The sequence below is a fragment of the Chionomys nivalis genome, chromosome 4, assembly GCF_950005125.1.
Source record: "Chionomys nivalis chromosome 4, mChiNiv1.1, whole genome shotgun sequence".
NCBI classification, from domain to species: domain Eukaryota; kingdom Metazoa; phylum Chordata; class Mammalia; order Rodentia; family Cricetidae; genus Chionomys; species Chionomys nivalis.
This window is the reverse complement of record NC_080089.1, coordinates 98476593-98489441: the sequence shown is the minus strand read 5'-3', so window position 1 is coordinate 98489441 and position 12849 is coordinate 98476593. Positions and strand designations below refer to the sequence as shown.

General features: G+C 46.3%; 1 protein-coding gene across 1 annotated transcript in view; it reads left to right on the top strand.

Annotated features, from left to right (window-relative positions):
• The window catches only part of Ephb1 (EPH receptor B1), a 432751-nt gene that overhangs the window by 336805 nt on the left and 83097 nt on the right, over positions 1-12849 (top strand). The window contains exons 7-8 of the mRNA XM_057767268.1: positions 7623-7785; positions 12089-12197. Coding sequence (XP_057623251.1) covers positions 7623-7785; positions 12089-12197 — 272 coding nt within the window. The remainder of the gene's footprint in view (positions 1-7622; positions 7786-12088; positions 12198-12849) is intronic.

Below are 12849 nucleotides of genomic sequence, written 5' to 3'. Positions count from 1 at the left end.
CACACACAAAAATAATAATTTTAAAAATTAAATGAAAAAAGAAGCAGAGCAAATGAACAGCTTCATGAAGGCCAGGCAAGGATAAGTTACAGACTTAAATAAAATGGCCCCAGCTTCTTGGAGAAGATGAGACCTCTTTCAGTATCTGAAGAAAGTTAAGTTATGAAGCAGTTATCTCGGCAAGGGGAGAGTGGCAGACACTGAGATGCCATCACAGCTGTGACTCCGGGAGCAGGCAGCAGATGAGAACACCTGGAATGACACAAGCTGTAAGGGACTAGAAGGTGTGTGAGAGAGCTCGTTACCAGGGGACGTCAACATGTTGAGTGATAATGAATCAAACTTTACTACTGAGTAAGGCAGGGAGCCACCGCAGGTTTCAGAGCAGAAGAGGGGCAGGATGTGACTTATATTCTGAACACCGTTCAGGCTGTAAATAGGCCTGCTAGATCCATAATCATCTGTCAGGAAGATAGATATTTGAATTGGAGCATCAACCATGAGCTGTTGAAATTAGAGGGCTTCTAGACTTCCAGTATACACAGACAGGGCTAACTGGATTTCTAAGTTAGATGGCGTGTGCATGAATGTCGAGAGACCTTCTAGGATGATGTTGGCAATGTCAACCGAGAAGACCTCCCTGGGCAATGGATACTGGAAGGAAGAACGAGCAGAAGTACAGCTTTGTGGCTGAAATGCCTGTAGAAAAGCCAGGTAGAGATGTGGAATAGAAAATTGGGGAACTCACCAAGGCCAGCTGGACTGGGTCTGAAAAAGCATGGGATAAAACCGGACTCGCTGAACATAACAGACAATGAGGACTGCTGAGAAGTCAAGAACAATGGCACTGGGCTTTGATCCTACTGCATGTACTGGCTTTGTGGGAGCCTAGGCAGCTTGGATGCTCACCTTACTAGACCTGGAAGGAGATGGGAGGTCTTTGGACTTCCCACAGGGCAGGGAACCTTGACTGCTCTCCAGGCTGATGAGGAAGGGGGACTTGATTGGGGGAGGGGGAGGAAAATGGGAGGCGGTGGCGGGGAAGAGGCAGAAATCTTAAATAAATAAATAAATAAATAAATAAATAAATAAATAAATAAATAAATAAATAGAAAATTGGTGACCTCAGCCAGAAGATAACTTTTAATTTAGAGTTAGCAAAGGGGATAGGCTGAAGATGCCCATGTGTGAGCTGTTGGGATGTACATGGTATGAAAATCCTTGGTCTAAGTGAGGTATCCACTGGGTAGATGGATATAGGGAGAATCAGGAATGAAGATCCCACAGTCCTGCAAAGAGGCCAGATGAATGGCCGAATAGCATTGCATTAGAAGCAAAGCCCTGCTTTCCAGCACCCTGACAAGCTGCTGTAGTCCTGTGACTTAACCATTGCAGAGCACAGCTTGCTCATTTGTGAAATGGTAGCAGCTTTACATCCCTGAAAGTGGAGGTACAGACCAGTCTAGGTAGCCAGTCTTGCCTGTGGAGTGGTATGCTCCTCAACGTTATGGAAGCACCCGCCAGCGAGGCTAAGGAGACAGCATTCAGCCAACACTGGCCTTCAGAGACAGTTGATTGAGAACGTTCAATGAATTGGCAGTAATTTTAGCCCGTTTGTCTTAGTTATGGTAATCATTGCTGGATCCTGAAACACCATGACCAAATGCAAGTTGGGGAGGAAAGGGTTTATTTGGCTTGCATTTCCACATCATAGTCCATCACTGCAGGAAGTCAGGACAGGATTCAAGCAGGGCAGGAACCTGAAGGCAGGGATGATGATACAGAAATCGTGGAGGAGTGCTGCTTACTGGCTTCCTCTTCATGACTTACCTGCTTTCTTAGAAAACCCAGAACCACCAGCCCAGGGGTGTCCCTATCCCCACTGGGCTAGGTCCTCCTCCATTAATCACTAATTAAGAAAATGCTCTATAGTTGGATCTTATGGGCGCACATCCTCATTTGAGGTTCCCTCATTTCAGATGACTCTAGCTTGTATCAAGTTGATACAAAATGAGCCATCTCACCATCATACCCAATTCACTCCAAAGTTAGAGATCTATTTGTGCAAAAACATGTTGGGGGGAGATAATAAGGTTAGAATTCATCCACAAAGCTGTTTGGACCCATTGATTTCATCTTGTATCAAAGCTGATGTAGAAGTCCCACCAAGCTACAGTTATCAGTTTGCTGCACAGTGTACTGGGTCATTGACCTGGGTCTACTCAGTCCTTTTTACCATACGTGTGATCTCTCAGTCCTGTTGAAATCATACTTCATCTAGAAGAAGGGTTTTTCTAAGATGTGCCTATTTGTACCCGGGCTTACTTAATAAGATATGCACTTCCTTTCATGTTCCAGTGTAGTCAGAATTATTATAGCTGCTTTGGACAAAGAAACATAAAGAGGATAAAAATAAACAGAAATACTTGCATAGGTCAGTCATACAGCTAGGATGTGAGACGTGCTCTTTTACCCTGCAGCAGGTGGCAGTGTTGGCAAGGGGTTGAGAGCACTGGTGCCAACTGTTCTGCCTCTACCTCATCTGCTGTGGACAAGGCAGATACTTCAGTGGGCAGCTGTGATGAGGTCAAGTGCTCTACATAACCTGGGACCACAGCCATGTGGCTCATGCCTCTGGGCCTTGGCTTCCTATTCCCCAGCCCAGCTCAGCTTCTGCCACGGTCTGCATTTCCATTCAAACCTCCTCCCTTGCAACACTGTAATTAACCTCAGCTTCTTAGGCTATGAAGGACATTAGTCTCTCCTTTTGGGCCATCCCGTTGCTTCTCATTAATTCATACTAATTATTAATACACACATAAACATAGCACTCAGTGCCCAAGGCAGCTTGCACACCTCAGTGAAGCATATTATTGTCCTTACTCCAGAGGATGGGATGCTTTCCTTGGGAACACATAGGATTCATTGCCTAGGATTGACCACCCTTGAGCATATGAGAATGGACCTCTCCTTTGCTTACAAAGTGCTCCGCTGTGAAATCCATTACGTTGCCTTGACCATTTCCAATATGACTAAAGAAAAAGACATTAGCCTGTGAGGACATTTTGAAATAATAGCCAAAATGGTAATTCATCATATATTGAGTACCTATTATGTTTCAAATACACACAGATATATTAGTTCTGATCCTTGAAAGAAATACACTCACGAGCCACTTATAATCAGTTATAGATGATGGAAGTAAATCACATAAAGGCTAAATGACAGACATGACCACACAGGTCACATATAGGGAGTCAAAGAACCAAATTACCGACATTTTTATTATATTTCAATGCTGGAAATTTCTGGGATTGTATGAAATCATCATCTCTGCTCAGGATTTCTGTATCAGAGTGACTCCTGAAATAAGATACTGGGTTTTAATATTAAACCCGAAGACATGTAAGCAAAATGAATGATCGCCATGTCTGCTTCACCAACACAAATAGAATCCTGCCCAGTAGAGGTCTTGGATCTAGTCCATGAAACAAAATTCCCTATTCCCCCGTCCTGCGCCACCTCCCCTCCCTGTTGATGTCCCGTTCCCTTCATCTGAACCAAGAGTCATTCTAGCAGGAAAGCAGGGCAGACAGCATAGGAGGAGATGGGCGTGGCTGTGTGCAAAAGCACTTCAGGAAGTAGGCGTGGCCATGTGCAATAGCACGCTATTTATAAAGCAAGTGGCTGGCCCATTGGTGGTAGTTTTGCAGCCTCCACCAGCTCCCCTGTGGGTCTCCTGCCCAACAAGTCTCGCGGTAGATGCTGGGGATACTTTTCAACTTTGTGACTAGAATCAGTGGGACTCCGCCTTTCCCAGCAGTTCATCAATTGAGAGCTCAGATCAGAGGACTAAGGACACTCCCTGTGCCTCTCCCATGTTCATCTCTTTCCCCATCTCAATGGAGTCCCATTCATCATTCTCTCTTGTTTACTGTCTTGTAGCATGTCCACTCCTGCTGTCAGTGCATGTAGGCAAACCATGTGGGGGAGGGAGCATCTACATCTGCCCTCAGCTGTCTTTATGATTAAGTGTCTAGATCTCCCCAGCTCTTCATAACAACTGCCTAAGCTAGGGCTGGTTGGTTTAGGTTGGGGGGATTTCTGCTCTTCAGATTTCAAGATCTCACAGAAACTCTCCTGGACCTTAGCAATGCCTTATGCTCAGCTGATGGTAAGTGTGCCCTTGGCTCATTCCCTTAGCACTGAGCTGTGGCGAGCCCAGGCAGTGAGGGGTTGGGATGCTGCTGGGGGTGCAGAGATAATGGAGACATAACCACCACCCTCAGTAGCTGTGTCCTCCACCTTCACATCCTTATAATCAAACCAGTCATAAGCAACCTTGCTCATCATTCTCACTCATTTGTCTGGGGTTGATTAATGACTTGGCAAAGAACAAGAACTGATGCCCGTTTTAATCACTGAACCACTTCGGGAATGTGTGGCCTGGAAAGTGATTGTGGGTTAACATTTGGTCCTCACCATCCAAATGCCAATATATCAAAAATGCTTTCCCCTCAGTCGGTGCCACCCAGTCAGCGTTTCACTCATCTCAAGCAGTGTGTGATTCCATCTGATTCCAGCTAAACCAGAGCAGTCAGGCAGCTGCCTGCATTTTGTAGCAATGATGCATTCTTCTTCTTCGCGACCTGATGGGGTGATGCTCATAGTTTCTCATTTCTTGTCTTCAGGGTGTCAAAATAGTAATTAGCAAGTTCTAGATGAAATCCCTTTGACAGTGAACAGCCTTCCATCTGCTCAGTCCCTCAGTGGAGTGGAGAGGAGCCCAGGAGAATCCTCTCCAGCCCCAGTTCTTCAAGTAGATCCATAGGCCAGTGAGAAGTTCCTGTCCAGACAACAACCCCCAGGGCTCAGTGGGAAACCCCTCCAGAACGGCCGTTTTGTAACTTTCCACTGTCAATTGAAGTTAGCCTTGAACCCATGATTTCTTTTTTTTTTAATAATTTATTTAACTTTATTTTATGTGGATTGGTGTGAAGGTATCAGATCCCCAGAAACTGGAGTTATAGACAGTTGTTAGCTGTCATGTGGGGTGCTGGGAATTGAACCCGGATCCTCTGGAAGAACAGCCAGTGCTCTTAGCCACTGAGCCATCTCTCCAGTCCCTGAACCCATGATTTCTTAAACCAAAGCTTTTCATTACTTCCCCTGTGTCATCTGCACACCAGATATGCTAATTCTTTGTGTCTTAGTCAGGGTTTCTATTGCTGTGATGAAGTACCATGACCAAAAAGCCAGTTGGGGAGGAAAGGGTTTATTTGGCTTACACTTCATGTTCATCATCAGAGGAAGTTGGGGCAAGATCTCAAACAAGGCAGGAGGTAATGGAGAGGACATGGAGGAGCTCTGCTTACTGACTTGTTCCTCATGCCTTGCTTAGTTCACATAGAACGTAGGACCACCAGCCCACGGGGCCCCATCCACAATGGTCTGGGCCCTCCCCCTTCATCATTAATTAAGAAAATGCTCTACAGGCTTGCCCTCTGACCCCGATCTTATGGAGGGTTTTTCTTAATTGAGTCTCCCTCCTCTCAGATGACTTTAGCTTATGGCAAGTTGACACAAAACTATCCGGTACACTTTGTAAGTTCCTCGGCCCTTTCATGCCTTCTTTTAGTCTGTTTTATCCTGTTCCTTCTCTCCAGTCACCAATGCATTGTGGTTGATTTCTTTCATCTGTATGATGGTTCTTACGCTCCTCTTTCCTGATTCCATCTGAATAGCTCTCTCCCCAAATCTGTTTTTATTTTTCCTTTTGATACTTTCCCACTACCACATTGCACAATCAACACTCCCGTCATCTGTGTGTCTTCCAGTTCATTCCACAAGCTGTTGTCTCCCCAGAAGAGACCAACCACACTTTGGAGCCACAGCACATACACACCCATTATACAATAATCTGGTTGATGGACCGGATGAGAGAATCCAGTGGGCTTTGCTTTTGCCGAATACAGTTCTACATACTTTAGGAAAATGAGAATTTCTCTTTTGTGCTAGTTCACTTCCCCATGTTTTCTCCCTGGGACTTGGCTGAGCGTGTAAGTTGTAGAACTTCCATGTGCCCCTTTCTCTCAATTGTCTCCTTGCCTCTTGAACCGTTCTGCCTAGAGCGCCTAATGGTTTCCCAGATCTGCACAGAAGGTTGGGGATTGGTCTGTTTTTCGTGGCCCAGCCTCTTCCTCTTCAATGCAGTCCTCATGCACCAGCATTCGCTGTGCATACAGAGCCAGGCCCAGACTCTTAGCTGTTGTTCTTGCACACTTAGGGGGAGCCCAGAACCCTTACAGAGAGAAGATGTGCTCACACGCAACAGAGACCAGGCTGATGTATAGGGTGCTAAGCAAGAGTGAGCTGTAAACAGCAAAGGCAGTAAGGAGAGCCTATTGGTCAGGGAAGTAAAATAGGACTCTCTTGGGAGGAGGCACTGGAGGATGTGAGCTTAAATAACCTGGAGGGAGAAGAATCATTTCGGAGTGGGGAAACAGCCTTGAGCAAAATGCGAGTGGCTTGGGTGTGGTCCCAGAGGAATAGTAAAACCAGAGCTTTAAGGGAACGTGAGAGATTAGGACTGATTCCATCCTGAAGGGCGTGGTTGTCTAGCTTGAGAAGTTTGGTTTCCATCTGATGAGAGTTAAAGCAGGGGCCCCTTAAGATAAGAACCTTGACACTGAAAACACATTATATGGGGGGAGAGGCATCAGAAAGGATGGGGGTTCAGTCACAATCTGTTATTAAATATGATCAGCAGCAAGAAGACAAATGTTTTAAAAGTACTTATGGTGAGAAGAGCCAGGGAGAAACACAATTAATATACACAAGTCAGTGCACACCAGAGATATGGGATAGACAGATGAGACCGTAGAGAACAAGGCATCAGGTATTAGAGAGAGGCAGATAGGAAGATGGATTGATTCCTGGACTTGATGGGAGGGATGAGGTCCCAGGGAGAAGAGACATGCTGTCTCCGGAGCTGATGGTGGGAGTTGGAGCGTGGATACCCAAATAAGGCTAGGAGAAGGCAGAAGCAGGTGTGAGAGGCAGTCTAGAATCACCTCAGCTGCTTCATCAGACTGGAGCCAAAGCCCTTTCCTGGACACTCGGAGGAACTTCGGGAGTCATCCAGAACAGTAATTGGACAGCGCAGCTAGCAGATCTCGAGCAGGGAGAGAAAGCACTGAACCTCAGCAGGGGCAAACAGAGGTAGATGAGCTGCCGATGGAGGCCGCAAAGCTTCTTGTTGTTGAGGTCAGAGATGTGATGGACTCTGCAAAGCTGACAGGAGCTGTTATTTTACCTGTGAACCCTGAGGGAGAGCTGGGGGCATGGGCGGAAAACATCTACAAACGTCCAGTCAGGCAGTAGGAGCTCAGCACTTCCCTCAGGTTCCTTTCTTCAGGGTGCCACCACCCCATGGCCCAAAGCTGACTCTTCATTCCCTTGGTCCAGGCAGGCTGTCCTCATTCAGAAGATGTTCAACTTCTACCAAAGGTGTAAAACTAAGAACCGATGGGACTGAGTACCCTCACAGAGCTGCCTGGAGTCACAGTGCTCAGGAGCCCTCTGATGACCCCTTTCCCTTCCTCTGTCTCTCTCTTCTTTAGGAGCACAATGAGTTCAACTCTTCCATGGCCAGGAGTCAGACCAACACAGCCCGTATTGATGGGCTACGGCCCGGCATGGTGTATGTGGTCCAAGTGCGTGCCCGGACTGTAGCTGGCTATGGCAAATTCAGTGGCAAGATGTGCTTCCAGACACTGACAGATGGTAAGGCCGGTGAGGGGGAGTGAGGGTTGGGTGGGGCCGGGAAGGATGCAGGCACAGGGCAGGCAACGGTGAAAGAAAACAACCCCATAGAAATCTCCATGATACCCAGTCCCACTAGACTAGGGATGCAGGGCTGTGTGGACTGTTTCTGAAGTCTGGTCTGTCTCTCACCAGTTGACTGAATGCCTTGGAAGGGTACCCATGTGGCTGCATACTCTATGTGTTTCTGCATCCGGATTGTGAGATCCTCTATGTCTCACAGGTGCCCCCTTAAGAGGGTCCAGGGGCCTGGGCTGCCTCCTTCTCCCCTCCACCCCACTCCTCTATGCTCGGACTTACGAACGGAACTCACTCCGTCTAGGAGAAGAGGAGGAAAAAGAGGAGACAATGTTTGGGCCATGTGCCCAGGATCTCACAATATTGCAGTCACTTCACCCATGGCCTGCTCAGGTGTTTTCAGAGAAAGAAAAACATCCTCCTGAATACCTTTTCTCACAGCAATAAAACACCCCGCAGAAATAGCGGAAAGAAAGAGGCGTTCATCATCTTGGCCCACAGTGTAGGGGTATATGGTGGGAAGTCATGGCCACAGGAACTATCCACATTGTTTCCACAGTCAGGAAACAGGAAGAGGTGGATGGTGGCACCAACCCTCTTTCTCCTCTTTATCCAATCTAGGATCCCTGTGTCACCTATATTTAGGGTATGTCTTCCCATCTCAATTAACTCAGGCTAGAAACTGTCTCATAGATATGCCAAGAGGTTTGTTTCCTGGGAAATTCTAGATCCTTCCAGGTTGGCAGTTCTATGAACTATTGCACATACACCTTTAAATATGTTTCTTGGGGAGCTTATTTGTCCCGTTTTAACTTTGCTTCCTAGTCCTCTGAGACCACCCCCATCATTAGCTCAGTGGACAATTGGCTGCAGCCTTGGCATTGTGCATGGCTATTGCTGCCTCACTACCCACCTCTTTCCCTTAGCCTGCCCTCTGCCAGAGTGTGTGTCCTCCTCTATCTTTCTTCCTATCTATCTACCTATATCGACTCATTCATGAGCCATTTCCATCGAACTTCTAAATGTCAATCTGTTCTCCAACCCATCCGCTGGAAGCCCTTCATGTTTTCTTCGCTAGTTAACACACATTTTAAGTGTCTTTTTTCCACAAAGTTTTCTATTTTAGACTGGCACTCTTAGGCTGGGTGCTTGATAAGACCTCATGTTTTATCTTGACATGCATATTTGAAAGCGGTTTCTACACTAATTAGAAATATTTTTTAAAAACCAAATTGTTTAATAAATTTATTGTGAAAAAAAGTTATGGAAGCCAGGGCTGAGTTGTTTTCTGGTATGAGGAGAAAGATTAAGGAGAGCCACGGTTACCCCAGATGGTGACCCCCACTTCGAAGCAGCACAGCTGGATGGTTTGCATGAGCCGTCTGGCCCCTCTGAGACTAGAGTGTGTAGCCCATTGAGTCTATGCCAGGTGAGTTTTCTCTCACGTTTCAAGGCTGGTGAGATGGGGTAGAAAGGTGAGCCGTTCATTGAGATTAATAACACTTCTGGGATGGGAAGAACGCAGGCCATCTGCTTCTCCCTGAAGGGCTCTGCTCCCCCATTTTGCACCTCACTTACCATCCAGATTTATAGGCACTTTGGCATCAGGAGGTACACAGGATTAAAAGCCCCATCTCCAAATGCTCAGAGCACTGGTCTCTTGGCAATTCTGCTAGACAAATCAAGAAGTAACAAATCTCCCCCAAGAAGGCTATTCTTTTTACATTTGGCAGTTAAGTTTTGCAGACCCAAGAGAGGGAAGATGTAAGAGAGTTCTGGTAAGTGGCCAAATTTGAGAGAATTTATCTTAATGATGGGGCTTGTTTATTGGTGATGATGCTCACAGCCGGGTCTGCAGCAGAGGAGTTTGAAGATTGATCAGTGGGAGGGCCATCAAGGAAGGAGGATGTGTGGGATCCTTCTAGATGAGTGGCTATACTGGACAGGTGACTGCCACATGGTGCCCTGGCCACTCTTACTCTACTGTGTGCTAACCTTTGACTTAATTTTTCCCCCATTAGTATTAATTATTATCACCATCATTATCATCACTACCTTTGGGTTTTATATTGTTCTATGAAGACTTGATTTATGAAGACTTTGTCAAAGACTCATCATTGTGGCTCCCAGGTGGTGCTGAAGAGATGGTCCAGTTCTTAAGAATGTGGACTGTCTTCCCACGTTCAGTTCCAAACATTCACTTCAGGAGCGGACTTAGACTCACCTGTAACTCCAGCTCCAGGGGACCCAATGCCCTCTGATGTCCATGGGCACCTGCTCTCAGATTGCATAAAGCCATACTTTGACACACACAGATATTTATAAAACACAAATTCACAAACAACACTCTCAGCTGAGGAACCCCAAATCCCACCTCCAGTCTTCTTAGCTACTTTCTATAGTGTATAGAACCAGGTGTTTTAAGAGTCGATAACAGTCTGTGTAGATAGATTCGTCACAACATGCTTGTCACATAAGCATGATGACACAAGAATCAACATCACAACCCATGTTAAAAACAAAACAACAACAACAAAAGAAAGAAACCTTGGCAGGGTTGCACACATTTGTGATCCCAGTGCCAGAGAGGTGAAAATACGTGGGTCCCCGAGGCTAGGTGGCCAGCCAGTTTAGCCTAATTGTTAAGCCCTGGGTTTCAGTGAGAGATCTTGTCTCAAAAGACAAAGTGGATGCTGTCAGTAAAGTGTTTGCTGTCTAAATATGAGGGTCTGAGTTCGGATCCCTAGCATCTACATAAAAAGCCAGGTAGAGCAGTTTGTGTCTGTGATTCCAGGGCTGGGGAAACAGAGGAATCTTAGGACTTGATGGCCATCCAGGTGGATCGCTAACCTTCAAGTTCTGTGATGACTATATATTTTTAAAAAAATGGTGATTCTATTGCAGAGTATATCTGTGTTACCTCTGACCTCCATACATCTACACAGCACACACACACACACACCAAACTAAGCAGGATAGCTTCTGAGAAATATTCAAAGCTGCCTTCTGGTCTCAACACCCATGTGTTTGCACACACATACACACCAGGACCCAACAGCCTTCTCTAGAGAAGTTATTTTTTTGCCCAAATATATGAAAGATGGCTCACAAATACTGGAAAACTTAAGACCTAGCTGAGGTATTGGTGAAACATGCAGTCACCCTGGTCTTCACCAGTAGATTTGAGGAAGGACTCAGAAATAGTGGGGTTTAACAACTGTGCTCACGGTTTATAGGGACCCTTGTGAGCTTTGTCATTGAGGTTTCCAGATAAAATATAGAGATCAGTTTAATTTGAATTCCATATCAATAATGTTTAAGGATGAAAATCACCCATGCATTATTTGGAGCACATTTATACTAAAATATCTTTCCTTAGTTATCTGAAGTGTAGGTTGTGCTTTTTGTTTGCTGTATCTGACAACTCTAATTATAATAAAATAGAAACAGTTTGGCCTTCCATGCCTGAGTCTAAAGCTGTACGTAATGGCTTCTTAGCAGTGTCCGATGATAACCGCCGCCACCATGATAAGGATAACAAGCTGACTTGGATGGCTGGTGTGGATTTAATAAGAGAGAAGTAGAATTTGGGTTCATTTGTGATGTAGGTCAGATACTAGATGTGGTTTGACCTTTTATCAACTGTCAAGAGGCCTGAGAATCATGGAGGTAAAACAGTTTCTTCCAAGACCACAAAGAGTACACAGACAACACCAGGGTTTTGACCATCTCCGCCCACTTCTGTGACCCCAAGCTGTTCCACTCTACCAGTAATGCAGCATTGTATTAGCACTTGGCAGAAACCTCAATCCTTTCCTTGTCGAGTGGGAACTCAGAGTGCTGGGCAATTTCTCTGGCATCTCTTCATCCTGCACAGCTCCTGCTGCAGCGCTGGCTGACTGCAGATAAAATGTAAAAATCTGCTCAGTGAGTCTGTTGACGAGCTGCATTTCAACAGCGTAAGCTGTTCAGCAGCGGCTTTCCATGCCCCTCCATTGGTCTTACTCTTAATGTGGCCAACGGAACTTGGAGACACCTTCGGAGCCAGGCGGTGAAGGCTGGGAGTCACCTTCTCTTGGGAGACAATTGTCATCAGCCCCGAGTTACCTGTTGTTTGACACTTGGAAACATTAGAAACTGGGGCCCCCATATACTTATATATCTGGTGTCTTTGGTGTCATGCATCGAGTTCGGCTATGTTCATGGGGCGTATGGGAAGAATCTAATTCCTTTCTTTCTCACCTAGATGATTACAAGTCAGAGCTGAGAGAGCAGCTACCCCTGATTGCTGGCTCCGCAGCAGCTGGGGTCGTATTTGTTGTGTCTCTGGTGGCCATCTCCATCGTCTGCAGCAGGTACGTCCTCCCCTTTACTCTCCCCGAACCCAGGAAGCCCCTCTCTGTCTCCCCTTCTCCCCTTCTTCTGGGCAGCCTGGGTGAGTTCTTCCACCAGCAGCCTAGAAATCTCAAGGTGATTTATTTTCTTTGTGCCTCAGATAAAAACCAGCTATGGGAACTGGGCAAGACTATAAGTAAACAGCATCCATCCTCCACCTCGTTTTAGCCAAGACTTTTAGCCCCTCATGCACAAGGACTTTCCAGAGTGACAGTTACAAAATTGCATTTGACCCACTGGAGCATCTCAGCTCTGCACCCACAGTCTTCTGGTTGGAGAGCTCAGGCCCTGGGCTGCAGGCAAAAGGCAAGCAGGCAGAAGAGGGAGTAAGGAAGAGATGGTGTGAGCGGAGCTCTGCTGAGCTCTGGCCTGAAGGCCTTGTGAATTTTTAATACTGTTTGCAACTGCCTTGGGTGGTTATCCAAGGTATTGCCTGCAAAGTCCTGTAGCCGACTCTCACCGAGTGGCTCTGCAGTTCACTGGTATTGATGGGCGCCCTCATCACCAATGCCCTCTTGGCAGGTGCCCACAACCTTTCCTGGTACCTGCGGGTCTTTAGCTTGAAAGATGAAGCTTCTACCTAAGGGAATATGTGTTGGTCAGCCAGAATGT